This window comes from Bubalus kerabau, chromosome 1, assembly GCF_029407905.1.
Source record: "Bubalus kerabau isolate K-KA32 ecotype Philippines breed swamp buffalo chromosome 1, PCC_UOA_SB_1v2, whole genome shotgun sequence".
Classification (NCBI taxonomy): domain Eukaryota; kingdom Metazoa; phylum Chordata; class Mammalia; order Artiodactyla; family Bovidae; genus Bubalus; species Bubalus kerabau.
Window position 1 is genome coordinate 167468348 of NC_073624.1, and position 23547 is coordinate 167491894.

At 51.9% G+C, this 23547-nt stretch overlaps 1 protein-coding gene across 2 annotated transcripts in view; it reads right to left on the reverse strand.

Annotated features, from left to right (window-relative positions):
• Nucleotides 1-5140: 5140 nt before the first annotated feature.
• The window catches only part of ALOX5 (arachidonate 5-lipoxygenase), a 47103-nt gene continuing 28696 nt past the window's right edge, over nucleotides 5141-23547 (reverse strand). Inside the window, exons 5-14 of one of the 2 annotated variants that reach the window (XM_055538927.1) lie at nucleotides 23317-23423; nucleotides 21226-21398; nucleotides 16587-16733; nucleotides 10941-11144; nucleotides 10134-10220; nucleotides 8356-8534; nucleotides 7928-8049; nucleotides 7457-7557; nucleotides 6958-7128; nucleotides 5141-5842 (exon numbers count right to left, since the gene is read on the reverse strand). In XM_055538927.1, coding sequence (XP_055394902.1) covers nucleotides 5663-5842; nucleotides 6958-7128; nucleotides 7457-7557; nucleotides 7928-8049; nucleotides 8356-8534; nucleotides 10134-10220; nucleotides 10941-11144; nucleotides 16587-16733; nucleotides 21226-21398; nucleotides 23317-23423 — 1471 coding nt within the window. In that variant the 3' untranslated portion in view covers nucleotides 5141-5662. The remainder of the gene's footprint in view (nucleotides 5843-6957; nucleotides 7129-7456; nucleotides 7558-7927; nucleotides 8050-8355; nucleotides 8535-10133; nucleotides 10221-10940; nucleotides 11145-16586; nucleotides 16734-21225; nucleotides 21399-23316; nucleotides 23424-23547) is intronic. The other variant, XM_055538937.1, reaches the window with a different exon arrangement.

Genomic DNA, 23547 nt, shown 5'->3' on the forward strand with positions numbered 1-23547 from the left:
TCATGTATTGCTGAAGCCTGGCTTGGAGAATTTTGAGCATTACTTTGCTAGCGTGTGAGATGAGTGCAATTGTGCGGTAGTTTGAGCATGCTTTGGCATTGCCTTTCTTTGGGATTGGAATGAAAACTGACCTTTTCCAGTCTTGTGGCCACTGCTGAGTTTTCCAAATTTGCTGGTATATTGAGTGCAGCACTTTCACAGCATCGTCTTTCAGGATTTGAAATAGCTCAACTGGAATTCCATCACCTCCACTAGCTTTGTTCGTAGTGATGCTTTCTAAGGCCCACTTGACTTCACATTCCAGAATGTCTGAGTTACCACACCATCATACTTAGCTTGGTCGTGAAGCTCTTTTTTGTACAGTTCGTCTGTGTATTCTTGCCACCTCTTCTTAATATCTTCTGCCTCTGTTAGGTCCATACCATTTCTGTCCTTTATCGAGCCCATCTTTGCATGAAACGTTCCCTTGGTATCTCTAATTTTCTTGAAGAGATCCTTAGTCTTTCCCATTCTGTTGTTTTCCTCTATTTCTTTGCATTGATCGCTGAGGAAGGCTTTCTTATCTCTTCTTGCTATTCTTTGGAACTCTGCATTCAGATGCTTATATCTTTCCTTTTCTCCTTTGCTTTTCGCTTCTCTTCTTTTCACCGCTATTTGTAAGGCCTCCCCAGACAGCCATTTTGCTTTTTTGCATTTCTTTTCCATGGGGATGGTCTTGATCCCTGGCTCCTGTACAATATCACGAACCTCCGTCCATAGTTCATCAGGCACTCATCAGATCTAGGCCCTTAAATCTATTTCTCACTTCCACTGTATAATCATAAGGGATTTGATTTAGGTCATACCTGAATGGTCTAGTGGTTTTCCCTACTTTTTTCAATTTAAGTCTGAATTTGGCAATAAGGAGTTCATGGTCTGAGCCACAGTCGGCTCCCGATCTTGTTTTTGCTGACTGTATAGAGCTTCTCCATCTTGGGCTGCAAAGAATATAATCAGTCTGATTTCCATGTTGACCATCTGGTGATGTCCATGTGTAGAGTCTTCTCTTGTGTTGTTGGAAGAGGGTGTTTGCTATGACCAGTATGTTCTCTTGGCAAAACATTGTTAGCCTTTGCCCTGATTCATTCCATACTCCAAGGCCAAATATGCCTGTTACTCCAGGTGTTTCTTGACTTCCTACTTTTGCATTCCAGTCCCCTATAATGAAAAGGACATCTTTTTTGTGTGTTCGTTCTAAAAGGTCTTGTAGGTCTTCATAGAACCGTTCAACTTTTTCTTCAGCGTTACTGGTTGGGGCATAGACTTGGATTACTGTGATATTAAATGGTTTGCCTTGGAAACAAACAGAGATCATTCTGTCATTTTTGAGATTGCATCCAAGTACTGCATTTCGGACTCTGTTGACCATGATGGCTACTCCATTTCTTCTAAGGGATTCCTGCCCACAGTAGTAGATATAATGGTCATCTGAGTTAAACTCACCCATTCCAGTCCATTTTAGTTCGCTGATTCCTAGAATGTCAGCGTTCACTCTTGTCATCTCCTGTTTGACCACTTCCAATTTGCCTTGATTCGTGGACCTGACATTCCAGGTTCCTATGCAATATTGCTCTTTACAGCATCGGACCTTGCTTCTATCACCAGTCCCATCCACAGCTGGGTATTGTTTTTGCTTTGGCTCCATCCATTCTTTCTGGAGTTATTTCTCCACTGATCTCCAGTAGCATATTGGGCACCTACCGACCTGGGGAGTTCCTCTTTCAGTGTCCTATCATTTTGCTTTTTCATATGCCTCATGGGGTTCTCAAGGCAAGCATACTGAAGTGATTTGCCATTCCCTTCTCCAGTGGACCACATTCTGTCAGGCCTCTCCACCATGACCCGCCTGTCTTGGGTGGCCCCTCACGGCATGGCTTACTTTGACTGAGTTAGACAAGCTGTGGTCCGTGTGATTAGATTGGCTAGTTTTCTGTGATTATGGTTTCAGTGTGTCTGCCCTCTGATGCCCTCTCGCAACACCTACCGTCTTACTTGGGTTTCTCTTACCTTGGACGTGGGGTATCTCTTCAGGGCTGCTCCAGCAAAGCGCAGCTGCTGCTCCTTACCTTGGACGAGGGGTACCTCCGCACGGCCGCCCCAGTAGCTCCTCTCGGCCCTCCTGCGCCTGCGCAGCCACCGCTCCTTGGACATGGGATAGCTCCTCCCTGCCGCGCTTCTGCGCGGTCCTTCGCAGCTGGCGCGTCATGGCGGGGGGCGAGGCAGGGGAGGGACGACATAAAATGATTGATTGACAAGACTCTCAGGAAAGGCAAATTTCCATACAAATAGCTGCATTAACATAGATTAGGAGAGCAATGTATGAGTATAACATACTGGTTTGTCAAGTTAGTTCTGAGCCTTTAGGCCGAACCAACTTGAAGACAGAGTCTGGGGTAAATGCATAGCACGTTAACATAGCTTAAGATAAGAAAAATGCATCCTTAGCTCAAGGTTTGAGAAAAGTTAAGTTTGGGTGGAGCCAGGTGTCGTTATGGCAACAGAGTTTTAAGAGAAAGCTCTTTTTAAATTTGTACAGATAAGGGGAAAAATACAACACTCATTTGTTTCCTCCTGCCCCTTAAGAGAGAAAAAGTGTCTAACACTCGCAGCCTATTTCCTCCGTCTGGAGACCCCTGGCCTTCCTGCCTGTTACCCTCTTGCTCGCGGCGCTTCCCTGAATAATGCCCATGTGGTTGATCCTCCAGTCTCGGGAATGCAAACCACTCCTGGGGCTGGGAGTGCTGAGGGTGGGCACCTGGCTTCACCTGTGCTCACGAGATGAAAGGAGGGAGGCCAAGGTTGCCCCAACATACTGTGTGGGTGAGCCAGGAGAATTGGCTCCCAAGTTCAGGGCATCACAGAGGGCTGCCAGGAGACTGGGGAGCTATGCAGGGGGGTGCTTTGCTGGTGTCCTTGCCTAACTTGGGAGAACAGGTCCCGGGAACTGAGCGCGGCTGTGGAAGCTCCTAGAGGAGAGGATGGCCGCAGAACAGCTGAACCTGCTCAGGAGTGTTCTTGCATGAGGGACAGAGACTAGTGCCCCCCGGGCTCACGCGCTGAACTGTTGGTGGGAGGGAATGTTGGGAGCCTGGAGCTGGAAGAGAAATCCGTAAGAATGTGGGGAGGGGGCTTCCCGTGAGGGGCTTTGATTCTTTGGGGACCCAATGAATTTTAGTGAGTTTGGCTGAACAGACACCGAATAAGGTCTTGTTGCAGCGAGGCTTTGAAACAACGCCAGCCCCAAGCCTCTTCACCCTTTGATGTGAGCCACAGAATTGTTGCAGGAAGGTGGACACCTTCCAGGGCCTGAAACTGGGCTCTTGTCTAACACTCGGAAATGAATTGTCCGAGGAGACACATGTGCTGATAAAGCAAGAGATTTTATTGGGAAAGGGCACCTGGGTGGAGAGCAGTAGGGTAAGGGAACCCAGGAGAACTGCTCTGCCCCGTGGCTCACAGTCTCGGGTTTTATGGTGATTGGATTAGTTTCCAGGTGGTCTCTGGCCAATCATTCTAATTCAGAGTCTTTCCTGGTGGCGCACGCATCGCTCATCAAGATGGATGCTAGCAGAGGGATTCTGGGAAGTGGACGGACACGCGGTGTCTCCTTTAGACCTTTCCCGGACTCTTCCGGTTGGTGGTGGCTCATTAGTTCCGTATTCCTTATCAGGATCTCCTGTCATAAAACAACTCATCAAATGGTTACTATGGTTTCTGGCCCAGGGTGGGCGGCTTCAGTCAGTGTGCGTCCCCTAACAGGATGATGGGTTAAGTCACACTGCTAGGGGAGCCTCCAGTCCTCCAGGTCAGGGGGTGGCCACTGGTGCTCGCAGACCTGCCTCCTGTTTGGTAAATACACTTACAGACACAGTCTTGTCCCTTCGTGCACTTGCTGTGTTCAGCTTATTTCCTGCTACACTGTCAGATCCTTTGTCCTGGAAAGCCTACAATATTTACACGCCCCTTTATAGAAAAAGTTTGCCAACCCTTGGTCTGTGTGATGGTGCCCCTGGAGTTGGTGCACAGCCCACGTGGTGACAGAGGTGTAGACGGCCCTCTTCTAGGGCCTGTCCTTTCTCCCAGCCTCAGAGGTGCCCCAGTGACCAGTTGTCCGGCTATGCATCTCTGTTGCTGGTTCTGGAAAGAGCTGAGGTTAGTTCAGGAGTAAAAGGAAGAAGGGATAAGCCTGCTGTCCTGAGCTGAGAGCTTCCCTCGGCCCCTCAGCTGTCAGAGAAGCCTCGTCTGGCCTGCCTCACCAAGCTGCTTCTGGGACCTGAAACGAGAGAAGCAGAGTCCAGGCTCTGTGGGGGCATCTCAGGGTTCCCTCTGCATGAAGTACGTGTCTGGAGGTCCACTGGTCCAGGGAGCCGAGCCGGGCTCCACTTTGGTTCCCTCGTCCAGCTTCCACCCTTTCACTCAAGACACACAAAGCCAGGGTCTTGGCAGAGGGGAGCCGGCCTCACTGTGTTGCCTGGCACCACTGTTGGTGGGGGGTGGGGCAGGGGGTAGGCGGGAAAAAGACAACATAGGTTGTTGCGAGAAAGAGTAGTCTGTTACCCCCATTCTCGTACTTTTCTGTTGTTAAATGCCCTGTTACAGAACAGTGATGAGAGTAGATGGTAGCTCTTGGTGGGGGTGATTTTTTTAAATTCATTTTTAAATTGAAGGATAATTGCTTTACAGAATTGTGTTGGTTTCCACCAAACATCAGCATGAACCAGCCATTGGTATAGTTTGTCCCTCCCTCTTGAACCTCCCTCCGGCGGGGGTGATTTTGTGGATTGGTTGGTTCATAGCAACAAAAACTTGGTAACAACGTCCCTCCTGATTTTTCCTGCAAAACGTTTCTGGTCCATAAAATCTAGTCACCTGAGAGCCCTGGTCCTGGGGCTCCTTCCACAGACATAGGAAGTGTCCTGAAGGAAGTGTGTTCTGAAGGAAGCGTAGGAACATTGTGGGCAAAGAAGAGAGAAAAGTGCCTTTTGTCCAAATGGAATGGGGGCAGCTTTTGCCTAGATGGGATCACAAAGATTATGGCTTTTTTTGTGTGGGGAGGGGATGTGAGCTGTTTGGGGTGATTGGAACATAGCATGTTGGAGACTTGTTTTGAGCAAACTCCTTTATTTTTATGACAACCAGTTCTTAATTCATTCAACAAGAATTTATCTGGATACCTACTGTATGCAAGAGATTGGACTAAGCATAAATAGAACAGAAGATCATCTTCCCATTTCTCAGCAAGAACATCCATTAGTCGTCTTGCTCTTCTGGGCTGCCTACTGTGAAGCGCTGAGCTGGGTGTAAGGACTGGAAGGGGCACAGTCCTGTTCCGTGTAGGAAAGGTCCCTGCAGTCTTTACACACACTGATCAAAGTATGGCATTTGCTAAAGACTGAGGAACAAACAGGAAAATGCTCCAAAGCTGAGCTACATTGTGGTCCAATCTGGGAAGTGTTTGGTTTGAAGCCAGGAGCCTGGGTCCCTCAGGCTACTTCCCAGGAATCTGAAGGCCCACCCCTTGGTGCCCCCAGGAGCCTGCCCAAACAGGCAGGCTGCAGTCTGGGGGCCGAGCCCAGCCTCGAGCAGCTGGGCATCCTGCAATGAGACGGGCTCAGGTGGCTTCTCAGATGGCCACGCTATTGGGAATCCGGTCTGGGGACAAGTAGTAATAAGGCAGCTTCTTGTTCTTGTTGCGCTCGGCGATCACGCTGACGATGGAGTCGAGGTTCTTACGGAACCGGGCCATGGCCTCCTTTACGGGCTTCTCGATGAAATGTTCCTCTGGGTACATGCCCAGAAACAGCTGAGAGCCAGACAGAGATAGGTTAACCTGTGATGAGGTGATGTAAACCGACAGGACTTGTCCCACCGCTAGAGCCCAGCCTTTGGGAGTCAAGGCCTGTGCTCATCACCGCTCCCCGCATCTCCACCCCCTGCCACCTGCTGAGAGCACCCGAGTATGCTCTTGGGCTGGGGCCTCACAGATCAATGCCCCGCTGCAGGGAGGCTATAAGGACTGGTAATGGCTCAGGCAGATGTGGAGGCTGGGCTGGTCCTGGCTGTGGTGGGCACGTGGCCCAGTCCCCAGGCACGCTGCCGCCTGGTGTTGGGGCCACGGGGGCACAGGGCCAGTCTGACCTTTTCTGCAGCCCAGGTCGGCCACAGCCAGGCTCTGCTGGGGTGGTGTGCCCATTTGCACATTCACACAAATGTCTTCAAATTGAACCTAGGTGTATCTTTTAGAAACAAAATCCGAGAATGTTAAAATTGAAAAGTTTCATAGCCAGGGCTGGGCAGGGTGGGAGAAGTGTTCTGCACTGTTGACGGGATGTTGGATTCAGTTTGTGGAGGGCCATTCAGTCTCAGCATTCTTTGACCAAGAAATTCCTCTACAAGGAATGCACTGGTTCTGTTGAACACATGTGCTGAGACCTATGTGTGAAGATGTCAGGGGCCGACACAAAGGTCCCCAAGCAACACACGGCCAACAAAGGCCGGTGGGTCTGGGGCCAGTCCAACCGGCCAGTCATTCTGGGCGGCACCGAGCTAACACCGGGGGTGGCGTCTGAGATCCAGCTTTGGGCCTTTGGAATTAGGTTCAATAGGTTGTATGAGTATGTCTCAAAAGACACCCAGGAAACTCAGCCCTCACCTGTGGGGTGCCAGGGAGAAACCCACATGGAAGAGCTTTGCCAACAGTGGGAACAGGTTGGGTGTGCCCTTGTGGGGAGCGTCACAGTGGAGCAGTGACCCCTGCTCTCCTGCCCCACCCCACTCTGAGCTCCATCCAGACTCTGGCCTGAGGACCTCACAGGTCCCTCCAGCCTTGCAAGTCAGGGTTCCTGGCCAGCAGGGGTCCAGCCTGAGCCCTGAATCATAAAACCCTGGGACTGAGGAAGGCGTTAAACCCAGCCTCACCTCATTGTCCTGGAACTGGCTCAGAGCCCATACTGCGCCCAGATGCCAGCAGGAGCGGCCGCGGTCAGGCAGCGTTTCCACAATCTGCTCGATGGTGACCACACCCTTGGCTGTCGGTGGCGGGGCGCGCATGGTCGGGGGTGCGTTGGGGATCCAGGAGCACCAGTCATACTGCAGGGACAGCCACCGACCCAGCTGGGTGCCCCTGTAGCGAGTGCAGCCCTCACCCACCTTTGCCTCCCATGCTACCTCCCCGAGCCCCCTCCTCCAACCCCAGCAGGGCTAGGGAAGCCCCCTCCCTCATACTGGCATCCAGTGCTTAGCACAGAACAGAACTCCACTGGCCACTGGGAACACCAGACTCCTGGCCCCTACGCCCCTCCACCCCTCCACCCCCGCTCCTGTGGAGGAAGTGGGGCGGCCCACCCAGGGCCCTCAGAAGCAGCTGAGTTGGCCCTGGCCTTCTCCCACCCAGAGGGCTTGCCCCGTCCTTGCCCACCTGGCCGAAATTCACTGCCGCATGCTGGGCTGAGGCTGTGAAGATCACCACGGTCAGGTACTCACACAGCTTCTCCTTGGTCTTGATGGACTTGGGGAAGCCTAAGGGAGAGCCCTGGGCTGGCTGAGGCCCCACCCCCAGGAAGGGCCACTCGATCAGCAGACACCCACTCCACCCATACAGGTCCCTGGGTGCCCACACACCAGTGTTGGGAGGGCCTGGGCATGAGCAAGACGCACTGGAAGAGCATGGCTGCTTGGCCCGGTGTTCCAGTTGCTTTTCCTCCCTTTCCTGGCTCTTGGAAAGCCCCTGGGATATCCCCATGGCGCACACTGAAGGGCAGGGGTCCCCTGGGAGCTGTGGGCTCAGCACCAGGTGCTAAGATGGAGGCCAACGGCCAGCATCACCTACAGCAATTCAGTGGCACAGGGGAGAGAGAGGAGAGGCCGCAGTGTGGAGCGCAGTCCCCACCTGAGGCCTTCTTGCCCCGCATGCCGTACATATAAACGTCTTTCACGAAGTCCTGTAGCTCCTGGTCCTCCTCCACCACCTGGTCGCTCTCGTAGTAGATGTCCACCACCTCAGCCACGAACCTGGCTCAGGAGGAGAGGCCCAACCAAGAGTGGGTGACCAGCCAGGGTCTGCAGAACTGGCCCCTTGGCCCCATCCGTGACCCCGTCACTTCTTGATGTCTGGATTCAGGTCACACTCTCCCCCAACCCCGTCCAACCTGGCACAGCCCCGTTCCCCCATCACTGCCCCGACAATGGAGCCAGGCCCCCCGGCCCACTGAGTCAGCGGTCCAGCACCCCCGTCATGACCGTCAGAGCCCCGCCCACTCCTCCTGCAGCCCCTCAGCTCCCGCTGCCCAGAGCTGACCCCCCAGGCCTGGAGCTCACGTCTTGATGGCCTCCCACACCAGGAGCCCGTCGTCCCGGTAGAAGTAGTAGGGAATGTCTTCCGCGTTGTCCATGCCCCGGGCCTTGATGGCCTCGGGGAAGCACAGGGAAGTGTAGGTCAGGTCCTGCATGGCCCTCTGCACCATCTGCACATGCCCACCGCCCCCGGTGGCGTTGGCCTTGAGCAGGAGGGGAGGAAGCGCTGTGAGCCGAGGCCAGTTCCTCCAGGGCCAAAGCTCAGCATGAGAAACTGAAAGGGCAGGGAGATGTCCGGGCCCACCAGAGCAAACCCATGTCCAGTGAGGTGGAGTTGGAGGGACATTTAACTCGGAGCATGCCCAGGGCAGCCCCAGGAGGAGGTTATGGGGAGGAGCCTCGTCCTGATCCAAATATGAGGGGCTGAGGATGCAGGAGGGAGGGGTGAGCCCCCCACCCGAGTGGTGCAGTGAGGATGGCAGGCAGAGTGGAATCCAGGCCAGAGCACCCCCTGCACCAGGCCTGCCCTCGTTCTGAGCACAGGCTGCCCAGGGCCGAGCATTGCCCTCAGAGACCCGATCTTCGAGCATAAGACAGGGGCGCACACTGGACCCCAGGACACACACCACTCTGCCGAGAGCCTCTTGTGTGCCGAGTGAGGGCTGTGGCCGTCATCCCAGCTGCAGACATGCTGGCACACAGGCCTGCAGGCAGGCATGCATGTGCTGAGTGCTCAGGGCACAGTGTCTTCCAAGGAGGACTTGGGGGCTGGGACCAGACACTGGTCCACGGTGGGCGTTTGACCCGAGCAGGACCAACAGAGTTGCTCCTTGGTACTTTCTATTTGCATGGAAGATGATGTCATGTGTGGGATCGTAAGCTTGGAGCTTTCTGTGATGTCCCCGCTCCCACTGGGGGAAGCCTGTCTGCAAAGCCCGTCTCAGACAGTGAGGCCCACACAGTTTAAAGAGAGGCAGAGTGCCAGCCAATGGGCTTGTACCCTGGGGACACTGAGTCCCGGGCCCCATGTATGAGGCACCCTAGAGGGCAGGGGGCGCCTGGGGGCTTCGGGCCCAGCACCAGGTACTGAGGTGGAGGCCACGGGCCAGCGTTGCCCAAGGGAACTTGGAGCAGGAGCTGAAGCACCCGGACGTGTCCAGGTGTGTGAGATGACACAGTCCCATTCCAGCTGTAGCTGGCCTGAGATGAGTTTTGTCATTTTCCACCCAAATGGTGACCCTTGGGATGGTCTGGCTGGCTTACTAACTGGAGGTGGGAAAGGAGCAAGGTTGGGGGTAAGGCTGTGGGAGGCTCCAGGCTCCAGAGGGGTCACAGCAAGGGGTATTGCCTGAGAGGGCGTGATGGGCGGGTGGGGATACAAGGCCCCACTGAAGGGAAGAGTGGGCTGGGAGTGCCCATGGCCTGGAAGGGAGGAAGGGTGGGAGGCTGTGCTCAGAGTGATGGGCGGCAGAGTGGGTGGGGAGATGCAGGAACCTAGTGTGGGCTGCGGGGGCAGGCAGGCAGGGCTTACACCCACATGCCAGGGGGAGGGGCGGGGAGGGGTGGGAGGAGGTGACAAGAACACCGTGGTGAAGAGGAAGACAGGGTGGATGGAAGGGGCGGATGCCAGCCAGAGAACATGGGGGGGCTTCACTCGGAGCGCACCCAGCCTCCCACCCTTCCAGGCCTCCACCCAGGTGGTGCCTAGGGGGCTGGTCTCCGGAGAGGAAATCCGGGCCTCAGGTCGGGTGGGGGCCGCCGAGGCTCTTCGGGCACTGGGGTGGGCGGGAGGAGGCCCTCACCTTGTCAAAGAGGCCGTACTCGCAGATGAGCTGCTCCCGGGCCTTGGTGTTGATGGCGATGGTGAACCGCACGTGCGCCACCAGGAGCTGGCGCAGCCACAGGGGTGGGCCTCAGAGGGGGCCGGGGCAGGGGCTCCCCACGCGGCCTGCGCCTCCTCGGGGTCCCCAGGCCCCCAGCCCCACCCCACCCCAGTGCACTGTGGAGGAGTGATGCCAAGGGTCACGGAGGGAGAGAAGCTGGCGTGTCGACCTGCACTGCTGCGAGCTGCTGGCATGGCAGCCTGGGGACTGCCGCTCAGCAAGAATGATTGTGACGAAAATGACCATCACCACCGCTTACGCAGAGCGTAACTGTGCGCTGGGCACTCTGAAATTCTCCGACTGTGTCCACTATTTCAACCCTGACAGCGATCCTAGGGGGCAGGTGTGCTATCTGATCTCGGTGTTACAGATGGGGAAATGGAGGTAATTTCAGCCCGCAGCCACTCCAGCAGTCAGTGTCCGCAGGACTCAGGAGAGAGAAGGGCAGTGACAGTGGGGCTGCCCGCTGGGATCAGGCAGAGCAACGCTGAACTCATTGTCTCTTCAAACTCTGCTCCCTCCCCCAAGGCCAGCCACAGCCAGAGCAGGCCCAGACCCCGGCTGCGCCCGATGTCCTCAGGGCCCAGCAGGCTCTGAGCTGCTCTCTCCCTGGGGCTGCCTCCCCTCCTCCCCAGCCTCTCCCAGCCACAGTCCTGCGGGGATGTTGGTACCCCTCCTCCCTTCCTTCTGTCCTCTCCCCCTAGGTGAGGCAGGAGCTTGTTGTACCTTGAAAATGGGGTGCACGGCAGGCAGCTGGCGGTACATGGCGATGCCAAACACCTCAGACACCAGATGTGTGCGCAGAAGGTGGGTGATGGTCTGGTGGACGTGGAAGTCACTGGAGCGCACCCAGATCTTGGCCAGGAGCCAGTCATACTTTGCATCCGAAGGGAGAAAAATGGGATTCTCTTCTCCCGGCACCTGGTTGAGCTGATGCGTTGCAGAAAGAGAAGGCATTGCAATATTTTGCTCCAGGCTGTAACTGTAGGAGAGCCTGCCCTCTCAGGAAATTCCAGGAGAATCCAGATTTCTTCAACAGAGACTTTGAATCATGAGAGGATCACGAAGGAGGGCAGAAGCCCCAGGTTTGTAACAATTTCTCCTCCCGGCTGCATCATTTACTACCTGTGGGACCCTGGACAACTTAGCCCTTATGAACTCCAGCTTCCCTGTCGTTAACAAGGGCACGGGGTCTACTAGCCTGGCAGTTACCAGGGGAAGCGAATGGAAGGGTGCGAAGGCAGCACAGGGTGAGCTGTGGTGTGTGGAGGTGTGGGTGGTGGCCCTCCACCTGCTCCCCATCTCTCCCCTCTCTCCTGGTCCCACCCACTGCTCTGCAGCTGCTCTCTGGTCTCCTGATTTTTCCTTCCTTGGCTCTCCTCTTAAATGCTGCTGCTCCCCAGACTCTGTCTGGGTGCTTCTGAATCCCCTTCTTGCCCTTGATTGATTAGACTGGTGGGGAGTGGGGGACAGTGGGGGGGACACGAACTCTGGAGCCAGATGGCCTGGCCCCAGTCTCCGTTCTGCCGCTGACTGTGTGCCCTGGTGCCTCGGTCCCCTTATCTGCTTAAAAGGATCAGTAGGTGGACTGCCTGTCTACTCAGGGGGTGTAGTGACATTATGTAAATAAAGGCAGGCTTTCTGCTCTGAAACCCTGATGGCCAAATGTTTCAGAATCCAGGATTTTTAGGATTTTAGCAGCGTGTACACATCATTATGTGACAGCTGTCTTCCTCGCCCTGGGTCTGCGGCAACACAATGTTTTACACTCAAACATGTAATATTTCTGCTTGAAACATACACCTTTCACACTGAGTGGGAGAAAGCCTCCGAAGTATTCCCTTCTATCAGGAAGATCCCCCTGGAGGAGGAAATGGCAACCCACTCCAGTATTCTTGCCTGGAGAATCCCACAGACAGAGGAGCCTTGCGGACTGCAGTCCACAGGGTCGAAAAGGGTCAGACACGACTGGGCGATTGAGCATGCGTGCACATTGCTTCAGAGCAAGCTTTACTGCCAATGAATCTGCTACAGATTTTTTGAGAATCTAAGAGTTTAGATTTCAGAATTGGGAGTAAGATATTGTGGACTGTGCGGGCAAACCTTTGGGTAAACTTGGCATGTGGTTAACATCTGGCAAAACCAGCTGCTATCATGCCCACGGCGCCCAGTGCCCGGTCCATGACTGACTCAAAGTGCTGTTTGCTGAGTGCTTGTCTGCTGTGCCCTTGGGGGCCCTGTGGAGCCTCCCTCCTTCACAGACCCACACCTGGCCCTGGCCTCGGTGTGGCTTCCTGCTGCTTGCGTAACATCTCCCACAGCACTGCAGTGGCATGACACCCTGAGAAAGCACCTGAGCCAGGAATGGGGAGACAGGAAGCTCTGGCCCTGCCTGTCCCTTCCCCAAACTGCACCCCTCTCCTCCTCCATCATCCTCGGTGGAGACAAGAATCCGGGAGCATCTCAGGACTGGCATGGCTCCTGACCGCCATGGTCCTCCCTGGCAGCCACAGCTAAGAGCTCATCTCACAGCTTCACCTGCTCAGGCCCTACTGGTGGTTTTTTTTTTTTTTTTTAATTGAAGAATAACTGCTTTACAGAATTGTGCTGTTTTCTGTCAAACCTCAACATGAATCGGCCATAGGTATACATACATCCCCTCCCTTGTGAAGCTCCCTCCCATCTCCCTCCCCATCGCACCCCTCTAGGTTGGTACAGAGCCCCTGTTTGAGTTTCCTCAGCCCTACAGCACACTTCCGTTGGCTACCTATTTTGCATATGGTAATGTGAGCTTCCACGTTACTCTTTCCATACATCTCACCCTCTCCCCCCTCTCCCCATGTCCATAAGTCTATTCTCTATGTCTGTTTCTCCACGGTTGCCCTGTAAATAAATTCTTTGGAACCATTTTTCTAGATTCCGTATATACGTGTTAGAATATGGTATTTCTCTTTCTGACTCACTTCACTCTGTATAATAGGTTCTAGGTTCATCCACCTCATTAGAATTGACTCAAATGCATTCCTTTTTATGGCTGAGTAATATTCCTTTGTGTACATTTACCACAAGCTCTTTATCTATTCATTTGTAGATGGACATCGAGGCGGCTTCCATGCTCCGGCTGCTGTAAATAGTGCCGCAGTGAGCAACGGCATACACGTGTCTTTCCAACCCTGGCTTCCTCAGGGTTTATGCCTAGGAGTGGGATTGCTGGGTCATATGGTGGTTTTATTCCTAGCTTGTTAAGGAATCCACATACTGACTTCCATAGTGGCTGTATCAATTTACATTCCTACCAACAGTGTAAGAGCATTCCCTTTTCTCCACACCTTTCCAGCATTTATTGTTTGTAGTCTTTTTGATGAGGGCCATTGTGACCAGTGTGAGGTCATTGTAGTTTTGATTTGCATTTCTCTAGTAATGAGTGATGTTTGGCATCTTTTCATGCGTTAGCCATCTGCATGTCTTCGTTGGAGAAATGTCTGTTTAGGTCTTTCCCCCACCTTTTGATTGGGTTGTTTGTTTTTCTGGTATTGAATTGTACGAGCTGCTTGTATATTTTGGAAATTAATCTTTGTCAGTTGTTTCATTTGCCATTATTTTCTCCCATTCTAAGGGTTGTCTTTTCACCTTGCTTACAGTTTCCTTTGCTGTACAAAAGCTTTTAAGTTTAATCAGGTCCCACTTGTTTACTTTTGTTTTTATTTCCATGACTTTAGGAGGTGGGTCATAGAGGATCTTGCTTTGATTTATGTCATCAAATGTTCTGCCTATGGTTTCCTCTAAGAGTTTTATAGTTTCTGGTCTTGCATTTAGGTCTTTAATCCATTTTGAGTTTATCTTTGTGTATGGTGTTAGGAAGTGTTCTAATTTCATTCTTTTACATGTAGCTGTCCAGTTTTCCCAGCACCATTTATTGAAGAGGCTGTCTTTGCCCCCATTGTATATTATTGCCTCCTTTGTCAAAACTAAGGTACCCATAGGTTCATGGGGTTATTTCTGGGCTTTCTATCTTGTTCCATTGGTCTATATTTCTGATTTTGTGCCAGTACCATACTGTCTTGATGACTGTAGCTTTGTAGTATAACCTGAAGTCAGGAAGCTTGATTCCTCCAGCTCCATTCTTCTTTCTCAAGACTGCTTTGGCTATTCAGGGTCTTTTGTGTTTCCATATGAATTGTGAAATTTTTTGTTCTAGTTCTATGAAAAATGCCACTGGTATTTTGATAGGGATTGCATTAAATCTGTAGATTGCACTTGGTAGTATAGTCATTTTAACAATATTGATTCTTCCTACCCAGGAACATGGAATATCTCTCCATCTGTTTATGTCATCTTTGATTTCTTTCATTCAGTTCAGTTCAGTTGCTCAGTCGTGTCTGACTCTTTGTGACCCCATGAATCGCAGCATGCCAGGCCTCCCTGTCCATCACCAACTCCTGGAGTTCACTCAAACTAATGTCCATTGAGTCGGTGATCCCATCCAGCCATCTTATCCTCTACCGTCTCCTTTTCCTCCTGCCCCCAATCCCTCCCATCATCAGAGTCTTTTCCAATGAGTCAACTCATCACATCAGGTGGCCAAAGTATTGGAGTTTCAGCTTTAGCATCAGTCTTTCCAATGAACACCCAGGACTGATCTCCTTTAAGATGGACTGGCTGGATCTCCTTGCAGTCCAGGGACTCTCAAGAGTCTTCTCCAATACCACAGTTCAAAAGCATCAATTCTTTGGTCCTCAGCTTTCTTGACAGTCCAACTCTCACATTCATACATGACCACTGGAAAAACCATAGCCTTGACTAGATGGACCTTTGTTGGCAAAGTAATGTCTCTGCTTCTTAATATGCTGTCTAGGTTGGTCATAACTTTCCTTCCAAGGAGTAAGCGTCTTTTAGTTTCATGGCTGCAATCACCATCTGCAGTGATTTTGGAGCCCCCCAAAATAAAGTCTGACACTGTTTCTACTGTTTCCCCATCTATTTGCCATGAACTGATGGGACCAGATGCCATGATCTTAGTTTTCTGAATGTTGAGCTTTAAGCCAACTTTTTCACTCTCCTCTTTCACTTTCATCAAGAGGCTTTTTAATTCCTCTTCACTTTCTGCCGTAAGGGTGGTGTCATCTGCATATTTCTCCCGGCAATCTTGATTCCAGCTTTTGCTTCTTCCAGCTCAGCATTTCTCATGATGTTCTCTGCATAGAAGTTAGATAAGCAGGGTGACAATATACAGCCTTGACGTACTCCTTTTCCTAGTTGGAACCAGTCTGTTGTTCCATGTCCAGTTCTAACTGTTGCTTCCTGACCTGCATACAGGCTTCTCAAGAGGCAGGTCAGGTGGTCTGGTATTCCCATCTCTTGAAGAATTTTCCACAGTTTACTGTGATCCACACAGTCAAAGGCTTGGGCATAGTCCATAAAGCAGAAATAGATGTTTTTCTGGAGCTCTCTTGCTTTTCCCATGATCCAGCAGATGTTGGCCATTTGATCTCTGGTTCCTCTGCCTTTTCTAAAACCAGCTTGAACATCAGGAAGTTCACGGTTCACGTATTGCTGGCTTGGAGAATTTTGAGCATTACTTTGCTAGCGTGTGAGATGAGTGCAATTGTGTGATAGTTTGAGCATTCTTTGGCATTGCCTTTCTTTGGAATTGGAATGAAAACTGACCTTTTCCAGTCTTGTGGCCACTGCTGAGTTTTCCAAATTTGCTGGCATATTGAGTGTAGCACTTTCACAGCATCATCTTTCAGGATTTGAAATAGCTCAACTGGAATTCCATCACCTCCATAGTGCCTTATAATTTTCTGTGTACAGTTCTTTTGTCTCCTTAGGTAAGTTTGTTCCTAGATATTAATTATTTTTGTTGCAATGGTGAATGGGATTGATTCCTTAATTGCTCTTTCTGATTTATCATTGTTAGTATATAGAAATGCAAGTGATTTCTGTATATTGATTTTGTATCCTGCAACTTTGCACTTTGCTAAATTCACTGATTGGCTCTAGTGGTTTTCTGATACTATCTTCAGGTTTTCTATGTCCTACAGGTGTTTTGATTCGGGGCTGGTCAGAATGCTGGGGTGGGGAGCCCGTGCCATCCCAGGGCAGGTCCCCCCCCAGAGCCAGGAAGTGCTCAAGGGCATCTTGTGGAGTGGAGCCCTTTCTGCCAACTATGGTCAGCCCTCCCCACACTGGCAGGAAGCCCTGTGTTCTTGCTTGTCCTGCCCACCTTGCAGAGTCTTAAGCAGGCAATCCCAGGCAGCGCTGCTGCCTTTCCCTCCTGGAGGCTTGTTGGATCCACCCAGGAAATTGTCCCTGAGCCCTGGCTACTGAGGATGGAGCCGCCCAGGATGAGAACCGGGCTGGGCCGCCTACCTGGATGGCAATGGGGACAATCTTGTTGGCCAGATTCTTGTACAGCAAGCAGATGGGCGCGGCCAGGAACTGCAGAGTGCAGGGGTCTGTTTTGTTGGCATCGATGCCATCCAACAGCTTAAAGTCCACAATGAAGATGTTCCCTTGCTGCAGGAGGTAAGAGGGAATACATCCAAATCAGGTTCAGTCTGAGACGGGCCCAGGAATCGGGCCCAGTGGGAGGGATAGGAGGTCCAGTCAACATAGTGGAGTTCAGAGATTAGAGTTCTTGGAGTCCTCTGACTCCAAGGCTGATTGACAGAAGTTTTCATAGGCTGTGGTGGGGCTCAGCAAGGTGAAGAAATGCCAGGGGCTCCTAACACACTTGCTGTACCTGAGTCTGCCTGACCCTCATGAAAGATGTTGAAAGACCACCCACAGTGACAGTTAAGAGAGAAGACAGAATTTGGATGAAATAAATGAGAGAGTGATGCTGCAGGATTCCACTTACAAGAGTTCCAAGCTGGGCAAACTCAAGTGTCAGAGTCAGGACAAAGGTTGCCCCTGGAGGAGAGTTGGAAAGGCAGCAGCAGGGAGGTTCTGAGGTTCAAAAGCGGGCATCCGCCATGCCAGGAGGGGGTCGTCAGGGCTGGCGGACCCTGAGGTCTCCAGGGAGGGTCTTCAGGGGTAAGGAGGTCTACAAGGGTGGGGGTGGGGTCTGCAGGGGTGGTGTGTGTTCTGTGTCCTGGTGTGAGGTTCTGGCATGGCAGGGTAACTTGGTGCTACCAAGCCATCATTGAGCTTGCTGCCACTCTTGATTCCTGTAGATATCATACTTTAATATAAAACAAAAATGCATGTGGGGAAGGTAGCAAGCTGCGCATTCCAGGTTACACCTGAGTCCCCCGCGTGTCAGTCACTCAGCCGTGTCGGACTCTGTGACCCCATGGACTGTAGCCCTCCAGGCTCTCTGTCCATGGAATTCTCCAGGCAATAATACTGGAGTAGGTAGCCATTACCTTCTCCAGGGGATTTTCCTGATCCAGGGATCGAACCTGGGATTTCCTTCATTGCAGGCAGATTCTTTACCATCTGAGCCACCAAGACGGAGCCTAACCTGAGCGTCGTGAGGGCTCCTTTTGCAGGGCCGGGGCCTGCTCAGGACAGAGCTGGAAGATTCTGGGTGGAGGACAAGTGGTGCTTCTTCTAAAGCCTCTCGTGTTTTAAGCTAGAAATGGAGGCAGGGGTTGCGATCCGGTTGGGGAAGGCCGTCAAGGTGTATGTGGTAGAGACCTGTCAACAGGTGCTCAAGTCAGCTGCGTGTCCATAAGCCTGCCAGCAGAGGGCGCGGGGTGACCACAGCGCACAGGCTTCAGGCCCGCCAGCTGCAGCGCCCTGCAGCTGACACCAGTGATGAGCTCTGAGCATCGGCCTGAGAGGCACCTGGGGCAGGAAGGGGCCAGGGCGGGGGCAAGAGGTAATGGTGCCCTTGGCCAGTCAGGGCAGAGGGAAGGTGGGGACAGGCAGCCTCCAGCAGAGTATGTGATGGTCCCTCGGGACACCTTGGCCAGAAATTGGAGACACCCAGGCCTGGTGGGTCATGGGCCTGGCTGGGCTTCTGAGATGGGCTGGACAAATGGACTTCCAGAGCAAAGCAGCCATCAGTGACCACTGTGCAGAAGAAATGTCTGCCAATCAACTCTTGAGCAGACCAGATTATTTAACCTGATGAATGAGAGGCTAAAGGGAGACCCTGGGAACCTGGAGGCCTGGGATTTGGGGCTACCTATGGGGCATTTCTCTGTCATTCCAGGCCACCTCCTCTCTCTGGCTGTGATTTCATCCTTCTGGAAAGTGAGGAGTCAACCATATCTCAGTTCTGATATTCTAGGTTCTGTAGAAGATACGGTGGTCTTGCTGTCCTCTCCTTTTGCCAGCATTCTCCATTCTCCTGGCTGCAGTGACTGGCTCAGGGAATTGTCTCACAACTCAAACTGGACCCATGACATTTGCTGAAAGTGTCGGGAAATAGGGACTTTTTTTCTGGGGTTCAGCAGTGTTTGCTAAAATGATGGAAGGTAAATCTGAAGCTCTTAGCGGCCATATTTACCTCCACATAAGGACACCCTCAGGAAAAAAAAAAATTCCAACAGCAGCAGAAAATTGATAACTGGAGAAATGAGGCTAATGGATCACCTGAGTCTTGGACCCGCTAGTTCAGTCTGCTCTATGCTGCTGCCCCAGCCAAGGCATTTCTTAGACTAAACTGGTTTTAACTTGAAACCACAGAATCCTAATATAAAGTTTAAGAACTAAAACACTCTTGAAGAGTTGTGACAATGACTCAAAAACAACAATAGGGGTAGAATTTACCTATTCATATTGCAAAAAAAAAAAAAAATTGCATAGGTAAAGAAGAAAAAAAAATTTGGAGTTTTAGTTGGCCACAAATCTATGATCTCTGTAGATCATAAGATGCTGCCAAAGAGAGGTAGCAGAAAAGATTGTGGGGATTGAGAACTACATTGTAGGGGATGGAGCCATGTACGCGTAAGAGATGGGGGATGGGGCCATGTACGCGTAAGAGATAGGGGATGGGGCCATGTACGTGTAAGAGATGGGGGATGAGGCCATGTACGCGTAAGAGATAGGGGATGGGGCCATGTACGTGTAAGAGATGGGGGATGAGGCCATGTACGCGGAAGAGATGGGGGATGGGGCCATGTACGTGTAAGAGATGGGGGATGAGGCCATGTACGCGTAAGAGATAGGGGATGGGGCCATGTACGTGTAAGAGATGGGGGATGAGGCCATGTACGCGGAAGAGATGGGGATGGGGCCATGTACGTGTAAGAGATGGGGGATGAGGCCATGTACGTGGAAGAGATGGGGGATGGGGCCATGTACGTGGAAGAGATGGGGGATGAGGCCATGTAGGCGTAAGAGATGGGGGATGGGGCCATGTACGTGTAAGAGATGGGGGATGAGGCCATGTACGCGGAAGAGATGGGGGATGGGGCCATGTACGCGGAAGAGATGGGGGATGGGGCCATGTACGTGTAAGAGATGGGGGATGAGGCCATGTACGCGTAAGAGATGGGGGATGGGGCCATGTACGTGTAAGAGATGGGGGATGAGGCCATGTACGCGGAAGAGATGGGGGATGGGGCCATGTACGTGTAAGAGATGGGGGATGAGGCCATGTACGTGTAAGAGATGGGGGATGGGGCCATGTACGTGTAAGAGATGGGGGATGGGGCCATGAACGCGTAAGAGATGGGGGATGAGGCCATGTACGCGGAAGAGATGGGGGATGGGGCCATGTACGTGTAAGAGATGGGGGATGGGGCCATGTACGCGTAAGAGATGGGTGGTGCATGTCTAAGGATCCAGTCAATGGTAGCTATTGGAGTACTGCTTCACCCTGAAGCCACAGCTGAGCACCAAGACCATTACTCACAGGAAAAGTGGCCACTGTGGTGACAAGGACTCCTGAGTGGAGGCTGATCCCCCTGCTAGGGTGGCTGGCTGCTCGGTCCCTTCCGGTTCTAGGATTCTCTGACTTTCAGGGTTCAGTGCTTCTCTGACTTGAAGCTTGAAATCAATATCACGGAATCAACGTTGCCAGGTCCAGCCATCAAGTCTACAGAGAAGCACTGCTGTGTGCGCCTACATGCATGGGGGTGTGTGCTGTCACCTGTCCATGTGACTAGGCAGGAGCCCTGCCTGGGGACCTTACCTGGGCAGGCGGCCCTCTGGAGTCAGGCGGGCAGGGTGTGAGGGCTAGGAGGTCTATCTTCAAATGGCACTGACCATCCCTTTCTTGCCAGGCTCCTAAGATGAGCCGAGCAAGCTACACGGGGTGCCTAGAAGCATCAGAAAGCCCCCTAGACACCTGAGGGGCGGCTGGCAGGAGGCCTGCTCATCCTGGCTCTAGTGGGAAGGGGCCAGCTGACGAGAGACTAAGGGCCATTCCCAGAGCCTCAAGCTCCCGGCATGGAGGTGGCTGACACCAAGTCCCACCAGAGGAGGAGGTTTGAACCCTTTCTGTCTCAAAACTAGATGAGTCTTGGAACTGGAGAGAGCTGGTCCTGCAGATGAGGGCCAACAAGAGGGGTGGGAAGAGGGCGAGGACAGGAGCAGACCAACACTTCTAATTAAAAAGCCAGAGTCCCAGCGGTTTTCTCCTGTTGTCTTGGTTTTGTTTTGTCCTGATGTAACATTAGCTTTTTCTCCAGTTTCTTTACCTTTGCAAGGTGGGTAACAATTGATGGTTCTGCATGTAAAGCATCTCTCACAATACTTGACTCGTAACAGGCCCTTGTTAGAGGGAGCTCTTTTAATTATGATAGTGATACTGAAAACATTGATCTTATGCTCTCAGACCTGAGCATCGTGGAGAAATGTTACTCTCAATTCCCTCACCTATGTTGGACAAGACCATTTTCATAAATGCTCAGGAAAAGGAAGAGCCCACTTCACCAAAGGCAGCCAATCTGACCATCAACAAGAGCCCGGAGATAGTGGCCCGGAGGCCAGCAAGCATGGGCCAGCAGTAAGTGGTTTCTGACTGACTGAGTGTGACCTGGCCATCTGAGCTGCCTCTGGCCCAGGCCACTGTCTCCAGCCGACCAGGTCCCACCTCGAGACCAGGTCCTACCTCGATCTCCTGCTCCAGGGTGAGCTGCCGCTCCAGGCTGCACTCCACCATCTCTGTGGTCACCGGCAGATTGTCTGGCAGCTTCAGACAGCGCTGGATCATCACAGGGTTGCAGCCGTTCAGGAACTGGTAGCCAAACATGAGGTCTTCCTGCCAGTGATTCATGACCCGCTCTGCGGGGAGAGAACTGCAGCTCAGCCTGAGCTCTGAGCCAGGCTGAGGTCATCTTGATGCAGACCAAGGGCCAGAGTCCCAGCTGGTACTCTCTCCCAGGTGTTCACTGGATAGCCCACCATGCCAAACTTCTTGACCACTCAGTCAGGCCAGGGCACCGCCCCATCCTCCCTGAGCTAGCCTTTAGTGGCTCAGAAGCAACAAAAATAGACAAATGATACTGTATCAAATTAAAAAACTTGTGCATGTAAAGGAAACAGCAGAGTGAAAAGTCAACCTACAGAACAGGAGAAAGTGTTTGCAAACCATATATCTGATAGGGGCTCCTCTTCAAAATATATAAGGAATTCCTACGGCTCAATAGCAAAACACCAATAACCCAATTAAAAGGGGGCAAAGGATTTGAACAGACATTTCTCTGAAAAAGGTATAGAGATAGCCAGCAGGAATATGACAAAATGCTCAACATTACTAATCATCAGCAAAATGCAAATCAAACCACCATGAGCTACCATCTCACACCTGTCAGGACACTGTTATTATTACTTTTTAAAGGCAAGTATTGGTGAGGCTGTGGAGAAGCTGGAGCCCTTGTGCAAAGTTGGTGGGAAGGCAGGATGCTCAGCTGTCATGAAGAACAGTGTGGAGCTTCCTCAAAAAGTTCAAAATAGAATGACCACATGATCCCGCAATCCTATTTCTGGTTATTCATCCTAAAGAATTGAAATCAGGATCTCGAAGAGATATCTGCATCCCCATGTTCATTGCAGCACAATCCGTTGCAGCCAATATGTGGAAACCATGTAAATGCTCATCTACAGAGGGATGAAGAAAATGTGGTGTATACATACAATGGAATACTATTCAGCCTTAAAAATAAGTACATGTGCAGTATATCACAGCATAGATGAGCCTGGAGGACATTACGCTCAATGAAAAGAGCCAGTCACCGAAGGACAAATACTGCATGATTCTACCTACAGGAAAAGTCGAAATTAGTCACACTCATAGAATCAAAGAGCAGCACAGGGACTTCCCTGGCAGTCCAGTGGTGAAGATTTTACTTTCCAGTGCGGGGGGTTATGAGTTCAATCCCTGGTTGGGGAGCTAAGATTCCCATATGCCTTATGGCCAAATAACCAAAACATAAAACAGAAACAATATTGCAAAATATTCAATAAAGACTTTTTAAATGGTCCACATTAAAAAAAAATCTTGAAAACATCTATACAGAAAGCAGCATAGCGTGGTGGTGGTTGGGAGGGGGTGGGGGGCTTAGTAATCCGTGAGCATGAAGTTTCAATCAAGCAAGATGAATAAGTTCTAGAGATCTGCTGTGCAACACTGTACCTACAGAAAGAAAAAGAGCCCAGGTCCTGTGCCCAGGAAGGAGGGGGGCCCGGGATGCAGGAGAAGGAGGGGAGCAGGGGGCAGCCTAGGGAGGAGTCGGTGAAGGCAGCTGTTCCCTGTGCCTGCTTCCTTACTGTCTCCTAACTTTTCTGTTGCTGCATGGTTCATCCTATGCCATCCCTGGCAGGTATACGATGCTACTGCTCTACCAAACACATCCTAGTCCAAAGGAACCCATTGTTTCTTTCATGTAAATGCTTAAAAAACCACTCTAACTCCTGCCTTTTTTTTGGTTAAGAAGCATAAAAAATGATTTATGTAAAGAAAAGATTCTGATATTTTCAAGACTTTTGATGGTGGAATGAGGTTGAGGGTGCTCAGCCTTGAACATCCAAGGAGTGGACACCTCTGGCCAGGGGAGGGGTCCCCCGGAGAGGGCGCTGTGTGGGTGCAGGCAGTGCCAGCCTGGGGCACAGGGAGGGCCCGGGCTGGAGCAGGGGGGCAGCCCTTTCCCATGTCCAGGCAAGGCTCCCCCAGCACCACGAGAGCGTCCCAAAACACACTCACCAGAAATAGTGTTGCTGATCCTGACAAAGATTTTCTCAAAGTCGGCGAAGTCGCTCCAGGACGACTGGAACATGTGCATGAAGCGGTTGATGAACAGGTTCTCCATCCTGCAGATCGAGACATGGTGGCCCCCTTGCACACGCTCTGGCCTCGCTTCCCCCTGAGAGTCCCTTTGCACCTGGGTCTCATGGCGCCTCTAGGGGCCTTGAACCCGGGGCAGCTCCAAGGGGC